The 25,538-nt window shown below is 45.4% G+C and overlaps 1 protein-coding gene across 1 annotated transcript in view; it reads left to right on the top strand.

Moving 5' to 3' along the window:
- The window catches only part of LOC126529915 (uncharacterized), a 934,270-nt gene that overhangs the window by 362,608 nt on the left and 546,124 nt on the right, over positions 1 to 25,538 (top strand). Inside the window, exons 15-17 of the mRNA XM_050177364.3 lie at positions 11,976 to 12,029; positions 16,570 to 16,614; positions 17,358 to 17,411. Of these exons, the coding sequence (XP_050033321.1) occupies positions 11,976 to 12,029; positions 16,570 to 16,614; positions 17,358 to 17,411 (153 nt within the window). The remainder of the gene's footprint in view (positions 1 to 11,975; positions 12,030 to 16,569; positions 16,615 to 17,357; positions 17,412 to 25,538) is intronic.

Here is a 25,538-nt window from a genome sequence, read left to right as displayed (position 1 = left end):
GTTAACCGGCGTTCCCGAATGTTGTCAGTGCTGACGTGTCCTTCGGACTCGGAAATCTTTAAGGCAAAAATAGCGCAAATATAACTATTAGCCAACTCGGAATTTTCAATGCCAACTCGCATAATAAGTAGCCCAATTTGGCTGTTAATAGACAATTCTGGCAACCCTGACACTGAGTGCAGGGCGTACCAACCTTCAGGCATTCCGAGCCTACAAAGAAGGGCGAAGCGATCCAATAAAACGGGGGCGTTAAGTCATGTGACCGACTACGCGCAAATCAGCGCGAAACGTGCATGCAACAGACAGTGGCGTTTCGACTGGGTGATAGCAGTCACTGCTTCGTTCTACGACAGTGGCTGCAGCCGTTGCAGACGCTGCAGACGTTGCAGTACTCGGCCTTCTCGACACGTTCGGAGAGTGCAGGAGCGGATGACACAATTGATTCGTTTACTACGCCTTGCGGTAGGTGGTAATGCTTGGTAATGCGCAGATTTTCCGGTGCTCCGGCCTACCGCTTTGTGACGTTTCCTCCTGACATGTTTGTGCGGTTTTGGGTCGTTCATTGGAGCTTCTCCGTTTATCGTCTGCATTGGAAATTTGATTCTGAGTGCAGCAGCCTCATGGTTTCTGGATAACATGACTATTCGCAAGAGCCTGCGCTGAAGGCAGCCATGGACGAGACCTAACATTACGCGAAATGATCGCGTACTATGTCTTGGATTGTATGCGTTGGTCCCAGGTAAGTCCGGCATGGGACATCCCGCTGAAAACATCCGTCGGACATCCATAGGATTAAACTTTAGGGGTTTGTTTAGATCCCAGAAATTTAATCATGTGGATGTCCGAAAGATGTCTTAAATAGGACATCCCAAAATTAATGTCCCCATGTTACTCACTCGACGTCCTAACCGGGACTTGCACTTTCGCATCTAATCGGGATGTCAAGAGGATATTCGTGGTCCAATGGGCTGGTTTCTCTAAAGTGCGAAAGAGCATAAGTTGTCACACGCTGTGCACTTCGGCATAAAGATTTCCAAAAAACGGTACCAAGACGAATGCATAAGCTAAGCCACACTGGGATAGAAAACTGAGCAAGTTGGTAAGCGTTCATAATCTATATATTTTATTGCAGCTCTCACAATTAGTCGACGGGCAAAGAAGATACACACAGGACTATCGCTTTCTGTGAACTGGCATTTATTTTAAAAAACATGAACAAAGAAAGCAATTCGTATATCTCAAAATGCGTGACGAACCCCCGGAACGTAGATGTAAGCCCGGATCATCATCTCTCACACATAGACAGAAGCCGCTGATGCTCTTAATATTTGAGATTGTGCCGGGAAGACAGCAAGGTTCCTGGAGGGGGGAGGGGAGGGGTTCATCACGTGTCCTGGTATATACGGGTTACTTCTTTTATTCATGTTTTTCAAAATAAATATCAGTTGACTGTACGCGCGTGTCCTATGTGTATCTTCTTTGTGCTTCGACTAATCGTGAGCGCTGCATAAAAATAGACCATTACCCACACTGCTATGTTAGGGCACGCCTCACTGGCACCCTGACTGTCCCTTGCTCTATGTTCATGCACCTGTAATTAAGTTTCTCTGCTAAATCGACATGTATTACTCCCTAATTTTACGTTTGAAACTTTCAGCACTCATTTCTGCTCCTTTTGCTTGAGAGGTTTGGGTATTTTGCAGTAAATGAAGAACAGCACCTTGTGTAACTTAATGGTCAGATAATGCTAGCTTCTGCTTCTACATACTGTCTGTTCTAATATTGTTGCTGAATATGGTGGGTTTCAAAGTGCTGTTCAGTCACTTCGGACCGAAGTAAGCGTAGGAAATATCTAAAATTAGAAGGGCTTGCTAAAATTATTAGAGGTTAAATTACCTTATTCATGACGTAAGATCGTAAACCTGCAGATAGTGACTCGGCAAAGCACTGTGTTGGACAAAATGTAGAACCCTCAAACGCAGAATTCGTTGTTCAGCACAACCAATTCTTAGCTAGGCGCACGCAATGAATTAGGGATGAATTTCGGCCACTCTATCACTACGCGGCGCAGTGTCAACATCATTTTTATGTGTTTCTTTCAACACAGTACCATAGACACAGACACTCCCATAGGGCCCTTCGGAAGAGCTGCTCCACTGCCGCCAGCGCCCGAGCGGCTGGTCGAACCGCTTGGCTTCCGTGATTTTGGACGGATGGTTTCGCTCTGTTTTGGTTCCGGTTTCCATAGCAATGCTTTCCATACTGGTTTACCTTTGGCCGTTCAAATGTTCCACTACGTTGGCTATAGTGGAGCGCGAGAGCTTTAATATTTCATTTTTAAGCATGCCTTACGTACAGACGTAATAAACGCGTGGATGACAACCTCTTTACTGGAAGAACAGCCAAGCTTCTCGAAGAACTTAAGCAATGCTAATTAGCTCATTTAGATGGGAAAAATAAAGAGATATGAGTCCGAAAAAGGCAGTTGCCCTCCTGTGGCGTGTATGGCTGTACTGCATAATGGTTTGGGTGAGCTCTGCTGTAAACGCTGTTCCTCTGTCCGTAATGAGAACTTCTGGGGCACCGTGACGCAGCAGAATGTTCTCGACGAAACATTTCGCCACTTCGGATGCGATGCCTTTCGGTAGAGCTTTACGGCCGTTTGCTTGGAACTGACTGCTTGCCTTTTCCTCTCGCGACAGTATTATCTAATGTGCAGCAAGTGAGTATAAAACTGCAAGGGGCAATGGCATTAGAATCTTTCACATCAAATTTCTTGTCATATATGGTAGCTTTTCATTCCCGTTGCGGTAAGAATGCTATATTTCTGAAGAGCAGCTTGCTTAAATACATGATCAATTATTGTGGCTAGCTGAAAATGCAATCTAACTAAAGTATAGCATGGCTGCAGATGTGAGCCAAAAATAAGATGTGATGAATATGATGCATCAAAGGCGACATAAGCATAAGTACAGGCAAGGAAGTGCACAAAAAAGACAAACAAAGAAGAAAATCATAAATTGGGGAAAGGCACCATCCTACGTGGATTTTGCATGCGGCTATGCATAAACTTGCACAACGAACCAACTACCTGAAAGCAAACCTTTCTTTTTCTACTGAGCTAGTTAAGATGCGCTAAAGTAAGAAAAATTATCGCGCTTCACAGAATCTTATCTTCGTCTCAAAACAACTACATGTGTGCCTGGGACGATTAATACATCGCCTCACTGTGCACTCTATCTTAAGTCCAGAAAATTACAATGTACAAAAATGCTTTAATTTTATTTGGCCTTATAAAAATTATGTCTGCAGAAGCCATCTAACTAAGGGAACTTTGCTTGATTAACAGTATATGCTCACATCCGCCAATTGATGAACAAGTGTTCCACTCAGATGCTCTCAGTTCTTTGCATTGAACACATATCTACCTTCACTAGCATACTTGGTTGGCAAGTATATGGAGTCACCATAATTAAAGTATCAAATACCTGACACAAGCTATCATACGACTATTTCAAGGAAAGAGAAACCACAATTTTACATTTTTAAAATAATTTTCAATTCCAAGTGACTCTCTGGCTTCTAAGACGTAAGGTGTGCACCACGGTGTACATAGTTAAAGGACTTAGTTGCTCCTTGCTTTCGCTTCAGGAAGCACGACCGGTTCTAATGAACTGATGTCGTGAACATTCACGTAAACGATAATGACTTCTTAAACATGGGATTCTCTTCCACCAATGCTTCCCCTTTCTGGAACCTAAAAGGAAGCCATAATTCTAAAATTAGGTGTAAAAATATATAAAAAGGAAGACATGAAAATCTTCCTGCTTCATATCAGCATTTCAAATACAGAATGACAGTGGTTTGTATTTACACCCTTGCATTCACGCGCTGTTAAATTATGTGAGCACCTAACTAAGCATGAGCTCTTGCTTTTATAGTGAACACAGGCACCGTGCTCATTGCAAGTATGTATTATGTCACTAAGCAAATGCGCAATATCATTTTACCACTATTTTTTTTATCACATGGATATATATGCTGAGAGGCAAGAAAACAAGCAGTCATTTCTCAGAAAACTGATCAGCTTTTTTTTAACGCATTTCAAACTCTTAAATTACACTTGCTCCTATGTGTTTATCTCCAGAGAGCATACTTGATTTTGACTTTCCCATCAGAGACATTACATAAATGTATTGCCACGTGGTGGTGATGTTGAAGAACACAGTAGCAATACTGTGAAAGACAAAACTAACTTTTATTGGGTGAACCTGTGCCCACAAATACAGGCTACACTTATAGCACAACGACAGCGGCGAACACGGTCGGCATTCGTCGAAAATATGATCAGCGGGTCAAGCTCGTCGGCTTTTATACAGCAGCCGTCGAATGTTCCAGACTAATCGTTGGGATCCGCGTGCCTTCCACAAAGTTCTACACCATTGGCGTCAGGCGATGAAATCAGATAACACAAGGTTCGGCGAGAACAGACAGCTGATAGAAGCATCGATAACTTTCCAGAAACTTCGGATACATGCAGGCGCGTCCCGCGCTGTGCGATAACATTTGTTAGGCGGTGAAACGGGGTCGCCCGATAAAGATAAGTGCACGTCTCATTACCCCCCTCTTAAAAAGCATCGACCCGATGCTGCAAACAAACGAAGAGAAAAGTACTCGTAGCAAAGAAAACAACAAAATAAGGAAGTTCGTCAGCGTCCGTAAAAGGGTTTAAGGCGCACCACGTGGACCACTTCAGATCGTGAGTGGTGCCGCTGTGAATGCGAAATGCCGTCTGGCACGACCTCATAGTCCAGTGCGCCAATACGTCGGATGACCTTGTAGGGTCCGAAATAGCGTCGCCGTAGTTTCTCACTGAGTCCTTGTCGGCGTATCGGGGTCCATACCCAAACACGGTCGCCGGGCTAGTACTCGACGAAGCGTCGTCGGAGGTTGTAGTGCCGGCTGTCGGTGCTCTGCTGGTTTTTGATCCGCAGGCGGGCGAGCTGTCGGGCTTCTTCCGCGCGCTGGAGATACGTAGCGACGTCAATGTTTTCCTCGTCAGTGACGTGCGGCAGCATGGCGTCGAGCGCCGTCGTCGGGTTCCTGCCGTAAACCAGCTTAAATGGAGTGATCTGTGTTGTTTCTTGCACCGCCGTGTTGTAAGCGAATGTTACGTACGGCAGGACCGCATACCACGTCTTGTACTCGACGTCGACGTACATTGCTAGCATGTCGGCGAGGGTCTTGTTCAGGCGCTCCGTGAGACCATTCGTCTGCGGATGGTAGGCAGTTGCCCTCCTGTGGCTTGTATGGCTGTACTGCATAATGGTTTGGGTGAGCTCTGCTGTAAACGCTGTTCCTCTGTCGGTAATGAGGACTTCTGGGGCACCGTGACGCAGCAGAATGTTCTCGACGAAACATTTCGCCACTTCGGGTGCGCTGCCTTTCGGTAGAGCTTTAGTTTCAGCGAAGCGGGTGAGATAGTCTGTCGCCACGACGATCCACTTACTTTCGGAAGTTGATGTCGGAAACAGTCCCAACAAGTACATCCCGATCTGCTGAAAAAGTCGGTAAGGAGTCTTGATCGGCAGTAGTAATCCCTCTGGGCTTTACGGTCGTGTCTTGCGTCGCTGACAGTCTCGGCATGTCTTGACGTAACGGGCGACGTCGGCGGTTAGGTGCGGCCAGTAATACCTTTCTTGTATCCTCGATAGCGTCCGGGAGAAACTGAGGTGCCCAGTGGTTGGATTGTCATGTAGGGCGTGCAGTACTTCTGGACGCAGCGCCGACGGAACAACAAGAAGGTAGTTGGCGCGGACTGGTGAGAAGTTCTTCACGAGTAGGTTGTTTTGAAGCGTGAAAGAAGACAATCCACGCTAAAATGCCCTAGGAACAACGTCGATGTGCCCTTCCAAATACTCGACTAGGGCTTTTAGCTTCGGGTCTCCTCGTTGCTGTTCGGCATGGTCTTCCGCGCTTATTATTCCAAGGAAGGCGTCGTCATCCTCGTCATCTTGCGGCGCCGGGTCAATGGGGGCGCGTGATAGGCAATCGGCATCTGAGTGTTTTCCTCCGTACTTGTAGGTTACAGTGATGTCGTATTCTTGTAGTCTGAGGCTCCACCGTGCCAGCCGTCCTGAACGGTCCTTTAAGTTAGCTAGCCAACACAACGCGTGATGGTGGCTGACCATTTTGAATGGCCTGCCATATAGGTAAGTGCGAAATTTCGCTGTAGCCCAAATGATGGCGAGGCATTCCTTTTCGGTTGTAAAATAATTGTCTTCCGCTTTTGACAACGACCGGCTAGCGTAGGCTATCACCTGTTCATGTCCATCTTTTCTCTGGACTAGGACGGCACCGAGGCCTAGGCTACTGGCGTCAGTGTGGATTTCGGTATCGGCGTGCTCGTCGAAGTGCGCAAGTACGGGCGGTGATTGCATGATCATCATCATCATCAGCCTGGTTACACCCACTTCAGGGCAACGGCCTCTTCCATACTTCTCCAAGAACCCGAACAGTTCCTCCTTCACTCCGCGCAAGAGATAGCATAACTTCTTTTCTTCGGCCATCTCAGGGTCTGCTCTGCGGAAAAGGCGGGTCATGTTGTCTGCAAACATGGCGGCGCTCTCGTTTGATTTTTGAATACGGGATTAGAGCAGCCGCTGCGTGTTGTCTCTTCTCTCGCTACTAGTGAATGTGTCTAGCAGCTGGGTGCGGAAGGCATCCCATGTGGTCAAATTTCTCTCCCTTTTCACAAACCACGTTCGCGCACTGTCTTGAAGCGCAAAATAGGCATTAGCCAGCTTTTCCTGGGAGCGCCACTCATTATAACTGGCGACACGCTCAAATTGCTCCAGTCAATCTTGGGCATCTTCAAAAGCGTCACCATGGAAACTTTCTGGGATCTTAGGATTCTGTAGCGTCACCTGCGACGCAGTTGCAGTAGTCATGGCTGAAGTAGGTAGACGCGTTTCTGCAGTGTCCTGAAAAGGGTTGAACTCGGGCGTCAGGCCTAGCAGGTGGTGACTGTACCGTTGAACAGGAGTTTCGACGAACGCAGGTGATTCCGTGTTCGATGTATGGCTCCGCGAAGGGGGGCCGAGCATGATGCAATCCTACCCCGCACCTCCACCAGTGTCACAGCCAGTAGGAGACGGGAAAGCCGGTGTCGAGGACGTGTAAAAGCACTTTATCAGCGCAGTCAACGCGACGTCGTTGTCGTCTCTGTTTTTCTACTCGCGCGCTACTTCAGCGTCGTTTTCATCACCTGGCACATACCCGCGGCGACCATAGAGGATGTGTGCAATATTCCTATAATTCTGAAATTTAGTCCGCAAAGCTGTGTTGAAAGGCTGCAATTTCACCTTTTTGAGAAGATTATTTTTTCTTGTTATAGAGCGCAGCAACGTATTTGTAATTCATGGATTTCTGGGAGACGAGAATCTATGCTTAAATGACAGATGAGTCGTGCATTCACTAATATAATTTATTGTTGATACAAATATCGAATACGCCCTTTCAGGGCAGTTCTCCCGAAGAACGCTGTTCCAACAAGTGCCTTGTACCTTCTGTATAAATAAAGTTTCATTGAAAGAACTTTTTAGAATATTGGTGTCACTGCGTAAGTTTTGCGACACCCAGAAAGAAGGACAGAGGATAGTGGTCAGTAACGAAATAATCTATTGCTGCAGTGGTATAATTAGAAGATGACGAGGAAAATATATGGTCTATCAATGTGCAAGAACCAGAAGTGTCGCACCTGGTTGGAAGATCGATCAAGGAAAAAAAACCGTAGCTAAATGAGCAGTTGGAGTAATCAGAGTATGACTGAAAGTTGGCATTAAGTATGTTTATGTTAATGCTTTTTATTACGGTGGTGTATCTGCGTACGGCATCCTCCAGTGCACTACATCTGCAGGCTTGGAGTGGCGCCTGACACCGGCGAAAGATGCGGCGAGCGTGTAGGGCTATACTGATCCAGGTACAAACAAATTAGGAAGGCCCACTAAGCTTGAACAAAGACGCTTCCTCACCAGAGCAGGAATTGGCCTCCCTGGTGGAGTATTCGGCCACAACCTCTCCAATGAAATGATCTCAATGAACCAGTGGTCCTCAGTTCCCAGCGGCTGCGGAGCACTTGACCAAGGCGGCAGTCAGACTTGCAACGCAGCAGAGGGAGCTAAAAATACCTGGGTCGGGACAGGCCGCCAACGGAAACTGATCTTTGCAACATTTAACACCCGAATCCTCTCGAGTGAGGCTAGCTTAGCAGGAGTCTTCGAAGAACTATCAGACATTGCTTGGGATATTATCGGCCTTAGTGAGAATAGAAGAACTGGTGAGGTTTGCACATTGCTGAATAACGGCCATGTCCTCTGCTATAGAGGTATCTCGGATAAGAAGCAATACGGGGTAGGATTCCTAAACCATAAAGACATAGCGGGCAACATTGACGAATTCTACAGCGTCAACGAGAGGGTAGCAGTAGTCGTAATCAAACACAATAAGAGGTATAGATTAAAGGTATTACAAACCTGCGCTACAACCTCCAGTCACGACAATGAGGAAGTAGATCAGTTTTATGACGATGTTGAATTAGCGATGAGAAAAGTGCAAATGCGGTATACAGTAGTAATGGGGGACTTAAATGCAAAAGTAGGGAAAAAGCAGGCGGGTGAACAGGCAATTGGCAACTACAGTGTCGATTCTAGAAACGCTTGAGGAGAGATGCTGATAGAATTCGCAGAAGGGAATAAACTGGAAATAATGAACCCTTTCTTCAGGAAACGTAGCAACAGAAAATGAACCTGGAGACGCCCTAATGGTCTAACAAAAAATGAAATTGACCTCATACTTTCTGCTGATCCCAGCATAGTGCAGGATGTAGAAGTGATAGGCAGGGTAAAGTGCATGGATCATAGGTTAGTGAGGGCTAGGATGCACCTCAATTTGAAGAGAGAAAGAGTTAAAATGGCCAAGAAAAGACAGATCAACTTAGAGGCAGGAAGGGTAAAAGCAGACAAATTTTGGCTGGTGCTTGCAAACAAATATGCAGCCTTAGAGCAGATAGATGATGATGATGACATAGAGGTAATGAATGAAACCGTAACGAGGCTGGCTTCACAGGCAGCAATCGAAGCGGGAGGCAAGGCACCAAGGCAACCATTAGGTAAGCTCTCCCAAGTAACAAAGGACCTAATAAAGTAACGACAAAGAATGAAAGTGTCCAACTAAAGAGATAGGACAGAATTTGCGGAACTGTCAAAACTGATCAACAAAACGAAAATAAGTCATATTGAAATTATAACGTGCGAAAGATTGAAGAAGCCGTAAAAAAACGGGCGCAGCCATAAATCAGTGTCAAGGAAACCTGGCATAGGACAAACCAAGGTGTATGCACTGAAAGATAAGCAGGGTAACATCATGAGCAATCTAGAAGATATGATAAAAGCAGCGGAAGAATTATATACTGACTTGTACAGCACTCAGAGGACTCAGGAACACTATATTCGAAACAGTAATGAACAGTATACAAAAAGTCCTCCTATAACTACAGATGAGGTCAGAAAGGTCTTGCAAGGCATGAAACGGGGAAAAGCGGCAGGAGAGGATGGAATAACATCGATTTAATCAAAGACGGAAGAGACATAATGCTAGGAAAACTGACGGCTCTCTATACGAAGTGCCTATCGACTGCTAGGGTTCCAGAAAACTGGAAGAATGCAAACACAGTAATCCACAGAAAGGGCGACGTTAAAGAACTAAAAAATAGGCCCATTAGCTTACTCCCAGTATTATATAAAATATTTACCAAAATTATCTCCAATAGAATAAGGGCAACACTGGACTTTAGTCAACCAAGGGAGCAGGCTGGCTTCAGGAAAACTCATTCTACATTGGATCACCAATGGATCATACAATTGATGTCATTAACCAGGTTATCGAGAAATCCGCAGAGTGCAATAAGTCAATCTATATGGCTTTCATAGATTACGAAAAAGCATTTGATTCAGTAGAGATACCAGCAGTCATAGAGGCATTGCGTAATCAAGGAGTACAGACCGCTTACGTAAATAGACTGCAAAATACCTACAGAGATTACACAGCCACATTAATTCTACACAAGGAAAGTGGGAGGATTCCTATAAAGAAAGGGGTCGGACAAGGAGACACAATCTCTCCAATGCTATTCACTGCGTGCTTAGAAGAAGTATACTGGGAAGGCTTAGGAGTAAAGATCGACGGCGAATACCTGAAGGACGTTCGGTTTGCGATGACATTGTTCTGTTCAGCAGCGATGCAGACGAGTTACAACAAATGATTGAGGACCTTAACAGGGAGAGCGTAAGAGTGGGGCTGAAGATTATGTGCCGGAGACAAAGATAATGATAAATAGCCTGGCAAAGGAACAAGAGTTGAATATCGCAAGTCAGCCTCTAAAGTCTGTAGAGGAGTGCGTTTACCTAGGTCAACTAATCACAGGGAACCCTGACCATGAGAAGGAAATTCACAGAAGAATAAAATGGGTTGGATCGCATATGGCAGACTTCGTGAGCTCCTGGCTGGGTGCTTACCGTTATCATTGAAAAGGAAAGTGTACAATCAGTGCATTTTACCGCTGCTGATATACGGCGCAGATACTTGGATTTTGACAAAGAAGCTTGAGAGCAAGTTAATGACCTCGAAAAGAGCGATGGAACGAAGAATGCTAAGCATAACTTTGAGACACAGAAAGAGAGCGGTTTGGACCAGAGAGCAAACGGGTATAGACGATATTCTAACAGACATTAGGAGAAAGAAATGGCACTTGGCAGGTCATGTAATGCGCAGGCTAGATAACTGTTGGACCATTAGGGTGACCGAATGGGTACCAAGGGAAGGGAAGCGCAGAAGAGGACGGCAGATGACTAGATGGTGCGACGGAATTGGGAAATTTGCGGTTGCTAGTTGGAATCGGTTGGTGCAGGACAGGGGTAATTGGAGATCGCAGGGAGAGGCCTTCGTCCTGCAGCGGACCTGAATAACCTGATGATGATGATAATGTCACCACAAATGATGATCTTGTTTTCATTGGTTAATACGCTGAGTATTTCCTCGAACTGTGAACGAAAGTCCGAATACGACGATAGTGGGGGAGCGATAAACGGATGCCAGCATTGTATTCCAGTTATTGAGTGACAGGACATTCCGGTCGAACTCCAGCCAGACAGACTAGCACAGCAAATTGCGGAACGAAAGATCATGGCGACAAGTGGACACAATCGACAATTTATTGCCTCTATCGGTGTATAAAGTGTGTTCCGTCGTCATATCGATAACACCCTCACGTTTAAGGGGAAAGATCGAATCGTCTGGGGGACCAATGAAGTACATCTTGTGTTCTGGCTTTTTCTGGCAACTATAAATGACAGGTGCGACACACGACACGAGAAGCGCTTTAATTTATTAAAGGTATCACTCGCACATTTCCTTGCCAGATATTTGGGCTTTTCTAGAACTGTCAGAGTTATTACACAGTTTTCAACAATAATTATGCTTTTAGCACATATAGTTCGAGCTCCGTTGTTGTGAGCTATAAATTTGTGTAAAGCTTTAATAGTAAGGTGTTGCCCATTAGACAAACCTGTGTAGAAATCTTAGAGTGTACGTCATAATTACTCATATCTGTGTTCGTTCATATGGAAGCACTGCACATATCAAAGGCAACGTACTCTTGTAACACGTAGTGTTCTATTTGTTTCAATATACCATAGTTAAAATAGCTTTGTGCGGATGTTCTGGAACGAGTGCAATAAAAATTGTATCTCGTTTTATAGTTGTGTACCAGCATTTTTCCGTGTATTAAGCCTTTTTTTCTATTCTGTCCGAAGGATGGTGCTTTACTTTACAGCTCTGCTTACGCATTTTCTTGCATGTTCTAGTGTTGATAACTGCTGGAACAATGTCGTTAACCGTTGCTCACATTCTTTCTCCAGGGGCCAGCCGGACCAAGAGGGGAGCGAGGCAGAGACGGGCCCCCGGGGCCACCGGTGAGCCGTCGCGTCCCTAATTTCTGATTTACGTAGCAAAACATGGGATCCCTTATTTGTTTGCTTAATGAGCACACCTATAAATGAGTTCGCAAATTTCTATCGTTAGCGAAACTCGCAAAAACTGCACATTGTAGCTTTCTGGCTGAAGTAATCAAATATGTTGACGCTTTCTGCACCTAGACGTATATACGTGAGGCAAGTCACACAGAAGTGTTGTGAAGGTTTGGAATCATAATGTGGCTTATTCCCATGTTTTGTTCTTTCTTAAGCTTCTCAAAAGGATGGAGCAGTTTGTGTGGGTTGATGCCTGATATACGCAATGCGACAGGAAGGTAAGAACTGTGGAGAGGAGCAGCTGGACACGCAAAGATTTTTTTTTATTAAAAACGAGAGGCTTAAGTACCGCGCAATGCGGGAAACTCAACAGGCTTTTCGAGGTATGTTTTTGCAGCTGCTGACTGTTGAAATGCAAAGAAAATAGCTTCGTTTTATTTTTTTCAGAAACCTAAAACAGAGAACTGGCGCATTCGTGACTTCGTGCTTCGACCAGATATTATAAAATAACTTTTTTTCTTGCGCAAGTTGATGCTTAGGTCTTGTGAACGTATTCTTCCCGGCGCGAAGTGAAGCAGGGCAACAGAAAAAGAGATGCAGACTCAGAAGCGCCAACTCTTTATTAGTAGACAAAAAGGAAAACTTCCACGTACGCGGACTGCAGAAAATGTGTGATGTAGAAACACAACATCTCAGCATGTGTATCTCGAAAAAGCACATTTCTGATGAAAATAGCGTAATTGATGCGTCGCTAACACGAGCTGACCTTTTATTTCTGATCGGAAATGCTGCAGAAATGGGGATTTTCGAAAAGTCGCCTGCGCCTTAAGCCCAGCCCGCTGGAGAGCCCGGATGAATGCGCGCTGGCTCCGCTGCTGTCAACTATACAGCTATGAGTTTGCTTTGACGGGCACAGGCCACGTCAAGTGTTTTCTTGCTGTTTTAGGCATGTAAGTGAGGTGCAAGCAGCCTGAATTGTTCTCATATGCACGTCGCCAAGGGATATGTGTTTGTCTTTTTAAAATCGCAACAAAAACGATTTTGCGCTTACCACAGCTCTGTTCGCGCTGAAATATTGCAGAAGGATCGTGTTGGTGGAAGGAACAATTGGCGTTGTTCCTTGCCTAGTTTGAGGAGAAGTGCGAGAAGTGCGTTTGCGTCTTTTGGACCCAGCAATTTGAAGCGAATGTCAAAGGGCATTTGCTGCGGAATTCGAGACATTACATATTACAAATCTGCAACCGACATTACATTAAAGACATTACAAACTGCGAGAAACGCAGACAAAGGCAAATTCGCAGTTTTGTTCTTGACAAACAAGGCAAGTAATTGTTGAAAGTTTTATATGTATAAATATTGTCGAAAAGAGGGCGGGAATGAGGTATCTCGCCTGCATTACGGGAGAGCATGGCCTTGGAAATTAGCTTCCATTAACTGCTCGGGGTACATCTGAGAGGAGCTGGCGAAGCCAAGTACACAGTTCATTTTTTACAAGCTAGGTAAGCAAAGCCAAGTGGCAAAATTAACGATCTAGGCTTCGAATTGGATCTTTTTGGAAAATTCGATCAAGCAGGAAGCTGCGGTAAGCGCGAAATCTTTTTCTACGGCCGTGCGCATTCCACAGTGACTGAGGTAAGCTTCACCTGAATACAAATAAAGATTGTGGCGGCATCATTTAGCATGCGAAAATAAAAATAACACCCGCAAACGGAGGCATCAGGAGAACTCCCGAGGTTATGATCAAGCGCATTGCGCCAGGTTTCAGGTATGGTCCATGGGCGGGGCCTGTCACATCCTGTCGGGGGTTTTGTTCGCCTTGAAGATCGGCTGTCCACGATTCGCCTTTTCCACAACAATACAGCGTGTGCGTTTCACCACCTTAGAAAACAGTTAGGTGGTGAAGTTTCTGTTGTCGCTCTGGTTGCTATCGAATACTTATTGTGATACACAGCGCGTTCACCTGCCATCTTTCCTGTTTCTTCTGCGAAATGTTTAGGGCGGTTCAATAATCCTCAAATCCTTAACGAAGGTTCCGAAATATGCGCACTAGTACTACGCAACCGACAATTACAAAAGTTAAGTTAAAGCTTTGAAGAAAATCGAAAAATTTCCACGACGCCTGCACATTTGCATTGCGGGCGTATGCTCGGCGCACCTCTCGCAAAGAGACACCACCAGGGGAAATCCTGGTGCTGCAGGTTTCTGGAAATTCGCAGTTTCAGCTAGGCTTATTCCACGCCAACTATCCCAACCATGGCACTTGAGCAGTATCTATTTTTCAACAAGTTAAAGAAATGCATGTATCTAAGCAATAGCTTATCATTTCTTTCCCAAGAATATTTCGAGTGGAAAAAAAACCTTTCGTGCCCGTCAGGGGCATTTCAATTTCACGAAACGCTGGGAAACTAGGTGAGAAAACAAAATTTGCCGAAAATCGACTGTTTCACACCTTCCTCCAAATGTTGGGTTGTCTGAACACCATGCTTTCATTACGAAACAGTTTCACAAAATAACTGTGTGATTTTTAACCCGTAAGACAGAGGCAAAAGTGTGAGAATTATAGCGTTTTGGGGAAACTTTCCATACAGGACGGTCTTGGAAGAAGACCTGGAGTTATCTTTAACGAGCCGTCGCTAAAGTGTGCTATCTTTGGAAATTTTAATTTCACGAATGTGTTGCCCACAGGCTTTAAAATACAAACGTGGTTTCGGAAAAAAAAATGCTATTTTGGCTTTTCTTCATACGTAGTCCAGACATAGGTAGTCCATAAAAAGATACGGCAAAAAATAGGTATAGTTCTGAAGCATAACAACTTTCGCCACGGAAAGCTTAATCAATATAGTTTGCGTTTTCACCGAAGACCCACTGTCGTTGCTTAATCACTTTGGCGTTGCGCTGCTAAGCACGAGGTCGGGGGATCAAATCGCGGCCACGGTGGTTCCAGTTCGATGGGGGCGAAAGGCAACACCCATGCACTTAGATTTAGGTGCACGTTAATGAAACCCCACAGGAATTCCCCACTACGACATGCCTCATAATCAGATTGTTGTTTTGGCACATAAAACTCCATAATTTGTTTTTTTTTCACCGAAAAAAATTTGAATTTGAGTCCCACCATTGCAAAATATTGGTTCGTGGTTCGACTTCATCTCATAGAACGTTAGCAGGAAACTCAAACTAACTATTTTTGCTGCGTAAACAAGTGGCTGGTGTATCCACAGCATATGCTTTCTGGTTCATTTTTCCTTTCATTTACTGTATTCCTTGCATAATAAGGCAAAAGCCTTAGGCAACTGGTTGCGCGTTGGCCTTGATAAAATGCGCCGTCTAGTCGAGTTGTACAAAAAGAAAGACCACGTGACCTTCTCCATGTTGTGCTTGGTTCGCGGTCGACTGTGCAAAGGTCGGGCAGGCATGTAATGCAGGCGACCTTTGACAACCAGCTCAACAAACGTATAAAATCTGGCTACCTAAGTCGCTTTTGAATGCTGTGGTCGAGTCCCGGTTGCAGTTGAAAATCAGTGCCGAGGAGTGGAGCACATCGGCGAAAGTAATAGAGATTGGAAGTCTGGTGCCCTATATGCACACTGTTAGCCATAACCATAATCTGGTTGCCAGATAGCGGATTCCTGTAGTTCTTTCCCCATCTAAACAAGTTGGCACAGTTGTGCGTTCGAATCACTTATGCTCAGCAGTGGAGGTGCCAGGCATGCGAAACGCTTTAGGCATTGTGCCATGGGCGTTGTCTATGAAGTCCTCCTTGCCTGCAGCCAGTGCTGCATTGCACAAACGACACCCGTCAATAATATCCGGCTGAGCGAGCACGCGAACAGCATTGGTAAATCAGAGGGTGCACGTTATCCTGCACATCACAAGACCTGCCTATGCTTGCCTGATTTTCTCCAAATAAGATTGTAGCGAATGCCAGAGATCAAATCGCGAGGCAATTATTGGAAGCGTTTCTTATAAGAAAGAAAGGGTCAGCTCGTGTGAGTTACACATCTCTCATGTTGCTTCCTCCAGAAATGTGCTTTCTCGAGAGGCACATAGCATGGTGCTGTGTTTCGCGTCACACGTTCTCTACACTGTGCGTTGGGCGTTTGTTAGCCGTCTGATTATAAACAGTTGACGCTTCTTTCTTTTTATCTGTTCCACTGATTCGTGCTCGACTTTGCACCAGCAACAGCACCTCCCATAGTCATCCCTCCTGCGAGCCGCAAGCGTTTTGTCAATAATGGGTGGCGCGCATTGCTCATCTTAATATAGAAAAAAACGCATTATAATACTGCGCGCATTTTTCTGTTCGTCGTTGATGGCGAAATTTAGTTGTACGTAAAACATAGAAAGTATCCTCGAAATATCTGCAGCTGTAAGACGGCTTCATGCAGCGCTATTAGTTTCTCGCTTCTGGAAAGCTATGCTGACGGATCCCTGTCTTTAAACTATCGCATGTGGCTTGATTGCTGCGTATGTCCTGATGCAGGGAATACGAGGAATTGATGGTCTCCCTGGGCCACCAGGCTCAACGGTAAGCTTTCGCCTTCTCAGCGCCACGAAGCCACTCGGTTCGGGGTAATTATTTTGAGGTGCTTTTACTTCTTTATTGAGAGCTTTGCTAAAAAACTAAAATAAATTGAACTGCCCCCCCCCCCCCCCTTCGAAAGCATCCCACATTCGCCAAAGCAAAAACACACACAAAAATAAAATAAAGAAAGACAGAAAAATTTTACCTCATTGCATTTTACCAATATTGACAGAGCCTCCAATGAGCAATGCATTTTGATAATGTCCAGTGGAAGATAATAGAGTTAACCGCTAAACTAGCACGTGTCCAGTGTCGGGAAAATTCAACGCCAAGAGTGCTTTCCTGTTTGCACTTTCTTGTCGTCCATGCTTTTTAATTTTTACTGGCTTTAAATCTAACCGAATCATAGCTAACGCAACATTGAGCCGTGCTAGAAAAAATTGGGCTTGCACACACGGATGCAAGAAGTCGGAAACTTAAACGGCGCTTCAAACATGAATCAAATGGCTTAACTTTCTTTCGTTCTAAGCTATAGGCAGACAATCATCCCCGGACCTTAATACTCACCCACAATAAAATAAGGCCCTATGCCAAAATTTTCTTTGCATAAGTCCCATGTGCGGCTGCAAGCGCGTGGGACTACTCATCATCCATAAACACTATAACAGCCGACGTTCAGGCAATGTAGTCTTTTTTCTAATCTGTGTGATTTATTTTGCGATTAACACGCACGTCAAATTTTCCAGGGTGCTGTCGGGCGCCCAGGCCCACCAGGATTCCCGGGGTCTCCAGGAATAAAGGTGAGTTGAGTCCATCTTGGTCGTTATGCGTCATTTTTAAAAATTGAGTCTCAAGGACAGCGAGACGAGCAACCAATTCTGCGTTGTTGTGCAGTTTATTTTTGTGAAGCAGGCACGAACAATATTTGGGTAAATATGTTACTACAATAATACTCGCAGCGTGTGCATAAAACGTATGCCCACACCACAAGGGGTTAAAGCTAGGCTGCTAGTGGCCACACAATATGTCGCCTCAGGCAGTTCTGTGTCCAGCCATTTAGTGCTTGCTTTTCTTTCCCATTCAATAATGGCATGCATTTGCCTTCTTCCGATGGCTCTGGATCTGTTTGTGCGCCACTACGGCGCAGATAAAAAGGGCAGGGTAGCTTATTCGTTTTCGCGATGTGCACTCAAATGCGGCTGAACCCTAACCTATGCATAAGACCAGGAAGGTGGTGGCTCCCAAAGACGTCGTTGGGCCGCCGTCGTCTTTAGAATCGAAATCAAGCATTTTGTTCTGCCGTATACTGTAGCTCAAGGCCAATAGTGCTTGACTTTTCAAGTACAAGCCATTACGCTGTGAAATAACATCATGTATCACAGCAAGCTCCGTCGCTCGAGTTTTTCATTGCTTCAACATGGCTGAACTCTCCTAAGCCTACCGCTGTGGTTCAAGCATACAAGGTCATGCACACGAAGATACCATACTGCACGAGTGAAGTGCCGACAACTTGTACCTTGGTCCTTCGCATCCCTGTTCTTGTATTCTTGAGCTAAAGCAGTAGAGATATTTAATTCTTCAGAAAGTCTGCTTCCCATTACAAAAAGAAAACGAAACGACAAGTGATCTATGCGTGGGGGCGTTTCCAAATCATCAGCATTTGATCACATCCATTAAAACCATGTAGGGAAGTGCCATCAAGAAGCCTTTGTGAACGACTGGTGTCAGACGAATATATCTGTTCTTTCTAGTGTAAACGACTATCGCCGCTTTGTGGAGACAGGAAGTGGTAAAGTTATGAAAGGAGCCCAATTTCAGCGCCATCCAGCCGCAGTAATATCCCTTGGCCCATGTGTTGATGCATTTGCGATGGGACAGCAAGGAGACGGCAAAACGCCTAATTAGTGTGTTTTATGTCCAGGTATTTCAACTTCCAGGATAAACTTTGGAAAGCTTTCTGGAATAAAGTCCTCCCCTTTGCGTTTATTAAAACTTCCTTCATAACGTCCATAATTGAAGTAGTAACTTAGAGCTATCAAAACACGGCAACAACGAGCTAAGTTACTACTTCAGTTATGGACAACCAACTAGCCCAACAATCAACTCTTCATAACGTCACCGGATATCGTACAGCGTTTGATACCTACAACGATAAGTAGCGTGATTATAGTCACGGTTGACTAATGCCCATGTCGCACTTGTATTCCAGCGCCACTGCAGCGCGCACAGTGCGAGAACGTGAGTGGTACCACGTCTTGGCCGACATTCAGGAGTTCAGAAATAAACTATGCGGATTCGACACAAAGTGAAAATTGGCCTAAGAGAACACGGTCTTTGCGAGGGACACTCTTGTTTTTAAATACAGTTCACAAGTAGAGCGCATGACGAATCTCCGCTCGGGGAAGCGCCTCGTTCAACATAAACTCTCCTATCGGGAACCTGGCCATACGTAGCGTTAGGGAAGAAGAAAACAGATATTTCACCTCCTGTTCTTGAACAGCTTACGTCACCCCTATTATGTGAGAAGTAACGGAATTACACACACAAATACACCGATTAGCCTGTTCTGCCGAACAGCTCTACCGGTTGCTGTCGTCATGAAAGAAAAAGTCATCACCATCTAGTTGAAAACTTCTCACTTGCCAACATGGCGGCATCAGAACTCGCAGAGCTTCGAGTCGCACTACACTTTATTAATGACGAAGGCATACACAAATCGACAATTTTTTGCATTTCGAAGATGAGTCTGCAGTGTTTACTGTCAGTCTTACAGGGCAGTGCGACTGATGGTGTTCGAAATTACAAAAGCCATACATCATGTGACTAAGAAAGGACACAAAATTACTGTTCCGGGGCTATTAAGTCACTGTGCTATCATGAGCAATGAACGCGCCGATCAAGCTGCTCGTTTAGTTCCTGTAGAAGACCGCCGCCTATCAATCCTTCTTTCTAGAACAGGTGCTGCAAGGATGCTCCGCCTACTTGTACGTCAATGCGCCACATCAGAGTGGAATAAACCGCTTTTTATGCACGCCAGATTATACCCCCTGCAAGCCTTCGACTTCCACCAAAACCGGCCCGAAGAGACGCGCCCCTTTTGTGTATGCTATGGTTGGACATAGCGTATACCAATGCCTACGCGTTCCGCATAGGGATGGCTGGCACCGCAGCATGCGCCGACTGATGTGATGAGGAAAACATTCATCATGCTCTATGCCAGGACCCGCAGTACGGTGTGCAAATACAATCGCTTTCCGTCGTGCTCAACTAGCGGGACGACCAGCCTCTGTTGTAGGAAAGAATTTTACAACATTGACCATCATCATCATCATCAGCCTGGTTACGCCCACTGCAGGGCATAGGCCTTTCTCATACTTCTCCAACTACCCCGGTCATGTGCTAATTGTGGCCATGTTGTCCCTGCAAATGCCTTAATCTCATCCGCCCACCTAACTTTGTGGCACCCCCTGCTGCGCTTCCCTTCCCTTGGAATCCAGTCCGTAACGTTTAATGACCAGCGGTTATCTTCCCTCCTCATTACATGTCCTGCCCATGCCCATTTTTTTTCTTGATTTCAACTAAGGTGTCATTAACTGGCCTTTGTTCCCTCCCCCAATCTGCTCTTTTCTTATCCCTTAACGTTACACCTATAATTCTTCTTTCCATGGCTTGTTGCGTCGTCCTCAATTTAAGTAGAACCCTTTTCGTAAGCCTCCAGGTTTTTGCCCCGTACGTGAGTACTGGTAAAACACAACTGTTATAAACTTTTCCCTTGAGGGATTATAGCAACCTACTGTTCATGATCTGAGAATGCCAGCCAAGCGCACCCCAGCCCATTCTTATTCATCTGATTATTTCGGTCTCATATTCCGGATCTGCGGTCACTACTTGTCCTAGGTAGATGCATTCGCTTACCACTTCCAGTGTCTTGCTACCTATTGTAAACTGCTGTTCTCTTCCGAGACTGTTAAACATTACTTTAGTTTTCTGGAGATTGCTTTTTAGACCCACTCTTCTGATTTGCCTCTCCAGGTCAGTGAGCATGCATTGCACTTGGTACCCTGAGTTACTAAGAAAGGCAATATCATCAGCGAATCGCAAGTTACTAAGGTATCCTCAATTACCTTTTATCCCCAATTCTTCCCAATCCAAGTCTCTGAATTCCTCCTGTAAACACGCTGTGAATAGCATTGGAGAGATCGTATCTTCCTGCCTGACGCCTTTCTTTATTTGAATTTTGTGGTTTCTTTATGGAGGACTACGGTGGCTTTGGAGCTCCTATAGACATCTTTCAGTATTTTGATATATGGCTCGTTTACACCCTGATTCCGCAATCCCTCCATGACTGCTGAGGTTTCGACTGAATCAAACGCTTTCTTGTAATCAATGAAAGCTATATATAAGGGTTGGTTATATTCCGCACATTTCTCTATCACCTGATTGATAGTGTTAATATGGTCTATTTTTGAGTAGCCTTTACGGAATCCTGCCTGGTCCTTTGGTTGGCAGAAGTTTTAGGAGTTCCTGAATCTATTTGCGATTAGCTTAGTGAATAGTTTGTAGGCAACGGATAGTAAGCTCATCGGTCTATGGTTTTTCAAGTCTTTGGCGTCCCCTTTCTTATGGATTAGGATTATGTTAGCGTTCTTCTAAGATTCCGGTGTGCTAGAAGTCATGAGGCATTGAGTATAGAGGGTGGGCAGTTTTTCTAGAACATTGTGCCCACCATCCTTCAACAAATCTGCTGTTACCTGATCCTCCCCAGCTGCATTCCTTCTTTGCGTAGCTCTCAAGGCTTTCTTTACTTCTTCTGGCGTTACTTGTTGGATTTCAAATTCCTCTAGAGTATTCTCTCTTCCATTATCATCGTGGGTGCCACTGGTACTGTACAAATCTCTATAGAACTCCTCAGCCACTTGAGCTATCTCATCTATATTAGTAAAGATATTGCCGGCTTTCTCTCTTAGCGCATAACTCTGATGCTTGCCTATACCTAGTTTCTTCTTCACTGGTTTTAGGCTTCCTACGTTCCTGAGAGCATTTTCAGTTCTATCCGTATTATACTTCCTTATGTCAGCAGTCTTAACGCTTGTTGATTAACTTCGAAAGTTTTACCAGTTCTATTCTAGCTGTAGGGTTAGCGGCTTTCATACATTGGCGTTTCTTGATCAGATCTTTCGTCTCGTGCGATAGCTTACGGCATCCTGTCTAGCGGAGTTACCCGCGACTTCTATTGCGCACTCTATTAATGATGCCCATAAGATTGTAGTTCATATCTTCAACACTAAGGTCCTCTTCCTGAGTTAAAGCTGAATACCGGTTTTGTAGCTTGATCCGGAGTTCCTGCATTTTACCTATTACCGCTGACCCATTGATCGGCTTCTTATGTACCAGTTTCTACCGTTACCTCCTCAAGTCTAGGCTAATTCGAGTTCTTACCATCCTATAGTCACTGTAGCGCACTTTGCCGAGCACGTCCCCATCTTGCATGATGCCACGGTAAGCGCAGAGTATAAAGTCTATTTCATTTCTTGTCTAACCATTCGGGCTTCTCCACGTCCACTTTCGGCTATACTGCTTGCGGAAGAAGGTATTCAATATCCGCATATTTTTTCTGTTCTGCAAACTCTACTAATGACTCTCCCCTGCTACTCCTAGAACCTATGCCATATTCCCCCCTGACTTGTCTCCAGCCTGCTTCTTGCCTACCCTGGCATTGAAGTCGACCATCAGTATAGTGTATTTTGTTTTGACTTTACCCATCGCAGATTCCGCGTTTTTATAGACGCTTTCGACTTCCTGGTCATCATGACTGGATGTAGGGGTGTAGATCTGCGCGACCTTCAATTTGTACCTCTTATTAAGTTTTACTACAAGACCTGCCACCCATCTCGTTAATGCTATAGAATACCTGTATGTTACCACCTATATCCTTATTGATCAGGAATCCGACTCCTAGTTCTCGTCTCTTCGCTAAGACCCGGTAGCAAAGGAAGGGTACGCTTTTTAGTACTGTTTATGCTTCTTTTGTCCTCCTAACTTCACTGAGCCCTATTATATCCCATTTACTGCCCTCTAATTTCTTCAACAGCACTGCTAGACTCGCCTCACTAGATAACGTTCTAGCGTTAAACGTTGCCAGGTTAAGATTCCAATGGCGGCGTGTCCGGAAGCATAGATTCTTAGCACCCTTTGATGCGTCGCAGGTCTGACCACCGCCGTGGTCAGTTGCTTCGCAGATACTGGGGACTGAGGGCCGGGGTTTGATTGTTGTATTTATATAGGATGTTGTGGCCAATACTGCACAAGGGTGGGCAATCGTTCTGTGGTGAGGGAGTGCGTTACCAGTTCTGGTCACCGGGATCAGGCCGCACTTCCGGCCTGTTTATGCAATTTTATGAACACGCGGAGTTTTTTTTTTTTTGATCTGGTGGGAAATTGCGCGGCAACGGGATTAGAACTACGGTCCTCTTGAACGCGAGGCGGATGCTCTACCTCTACGCCACCGCTGCCTCTACAATATAGAAGGCACTTTACAGCGCATCAAAAGGCCGTGCAAGCTGTAGTATGCTGCTTGTGATATACAGGCTGGTGTGAACGCCTGCATGTAATTGGTACGCCCTTTCTGTTACCTGTTCCGGTTCATTTTTTTCTCTCTGTGCCCTCTTTCCTACGTATGCATTCCACACCCCAGTGCAGGGTAGCAAACCTGAAACTCGCCTCTGGTTAACATCCCTGCCCTTTCTATCTCTCTCTCTCTCTTTCCCATAGCGAATGCTCCTTGGACGCAGACATAACAGTCCGAAAGCAGTGTCTCTCGCTACGTCGTGAACCTAATTCTTCCAGTTTGAAATGTTTCTCAAACTCGTACTGTGAGAATGGACGCCATAGTGTATTGCATGGGTTGTACCACGGCTTCGGTGTTGGCATCTACTTCTTCTCTCATCGCGAATGTATCCATAAACGAAAGGACGACAAACTACTTAAAATAGCTGTGCACACTGGCACTGAACATTAATATAAATTTTATTTTTGGAGGTACCCGGTTGTCCGAACGGTTGTCCGAAAGGTTGTCCGAACTACCATACACCAAGATTTCAAGATATGCGTATTCCACGTAGCTGGACAGAGCCGAGGCAATGTTCTTTGCCGTCGCTTTGAGATATCCAGATAATAATCTTTTGCATGCCGCGTAATTACATAATTAGTCTTACTTAATTATTGCTCTTCTCAAATATTATAATTAGGTGAAAAGTGTCAATGAGAAAATTGTAGAGCAACATGAAAAGCTACCGATAGAGCTTTCTGTTGCTGAATACGTGCTACATAAACGTTTTTCCGAGCTGAAAGAAGTACGCGAATACACGTGAAGTGCCTCGAGCGGCCAGTCGCGCGGCAGTTTTGTGTGTATCCACGAGTGACTTTCGCGCTCGGCAAAACGATTGGATGTGCGACGGGGTGTCGACACTACTCCAATGCGCAATTACAAGCTAATGTACAAATAATCAGAAGAATAAGAATGGGCTGGGGTGCATCTGGCAGGGATTCTCAGATCATGAACAGCAGTTTGCCATTATCCCTCGACAGAAAAGTGTATAACAGCTGTGTCTTCCAGTACTCACGTATGCGGCAGAAACCTGGAGGCTTACGAAAAGGGTTCTACTTAAATTAAGGACGACGCAACGAGCTATGGAAAGAAGAATGATGGGTGCAACGTTAAGGGATAGGAAAAGAGCAGGTTGGGTTTGGGAACAAACGCGAGTTAATGACGTCTTAGTTGAAATCAAGAAAAAGAAATGGACATGGGCAGGACGTGTAAGGAGGAGGGAAGATAACCGATGGTCATTAAGGGTTACAGACTGGGTTCAAAGGGAAGGGAAGCGCAGCAGTGGGCGGCAGAAAGTTAGGTGGGCGGATGAGATTAAGAAGCATGCAGGGACGAGATGGCCACAATTAGTACATGACCGGGGCAGTTGGAGAAGTATGAGAGAGGCCTTTGCCCTGCAGAGGGCGTAACCTGGCTGATGATGATGATGTACAATTTTATTCGAATTCATTCTTCGCTGCATAAGTACACAGCTCCATTTTCGCTGCCTGACGAAATGCTCACCACGCTTCTCGATGATGTGCGCTTGGCACAAGCGCGTTTGTGGCGACAACGGGAAGGCGAAGGCACAATAACACTAATGACATCACGACGACAAGAATGACTTGTCGACTCCGATATTATTGCTACACGCGTGTGGTATTTTATTGTTTGAACGAGGCGCATGGGCGCCATCACTCGAGAAAAGAGGAGGAAGAATGAACTGGGCAAGCGTTGTTAATCTAACCGGTCAGTGCTGCAACCGCTATTGTAAATATAACCTCTAAATAGTTGCTCGTCCTACTTACTCGTCCTTCGCGTAACATATTGGTGGAGATGGAACATTCTCCGAGCTCCGAAGTGACCGCACCATTGTCTTCTCATGCATGGCTTCCGATGGAACAACCCCGTCGCCACCTACACCTGCGGCGCCAACCACAATGTACCGTACGGTTCCCACTCTCCGTGATTCTGGGACATTCTCCACCCACAATGGCGTGGGCGTCGACGACTGGCTCAGGATATATGAGCGTATTAGCCAAAGCTACCAATGGTGCCCTACCATCATACTTGCCAATGTGATCTTTTATCTGGACGGGACACCGCGTGTCTGGTTTCACACTCATGAGGTCGAACTCTCCAGCTGGGACATTTTCAAAAAGAGCCTTCGCGACCTATTCGGCAACCCGTCAGGTCGCCATCAGGCTGAGCGAGAAGAGCTTGCCACACGTGTACAATCGTCGACCGAATCGTATGTCTCCTACATACAGGAAGTGCTCGCGCCTTGCCGGGAAGTCGACGAGCACATGATGACAAGGTGGGCCATATCCTAAAAGGCGTC

Source organism: Dermacentor andersoni, chromosome 5, assembly GCF_023375885.2.
Source record: "Dermacentor andersoni chromosome 5, qqDerAnde1_hic_scaffold, whole genome shotgun sequence".
Classification (NCBI taxonomy): domain Eukaryota; kingdom Metazoa; phylum Arthropoda; class Arachnida; order Ixodida; family Ixodidae; genus Dermacentor; species Dermacentor andersoni.
This window is presented reverse-complemented; position numbering and strand designations above follow the sequence as displayed.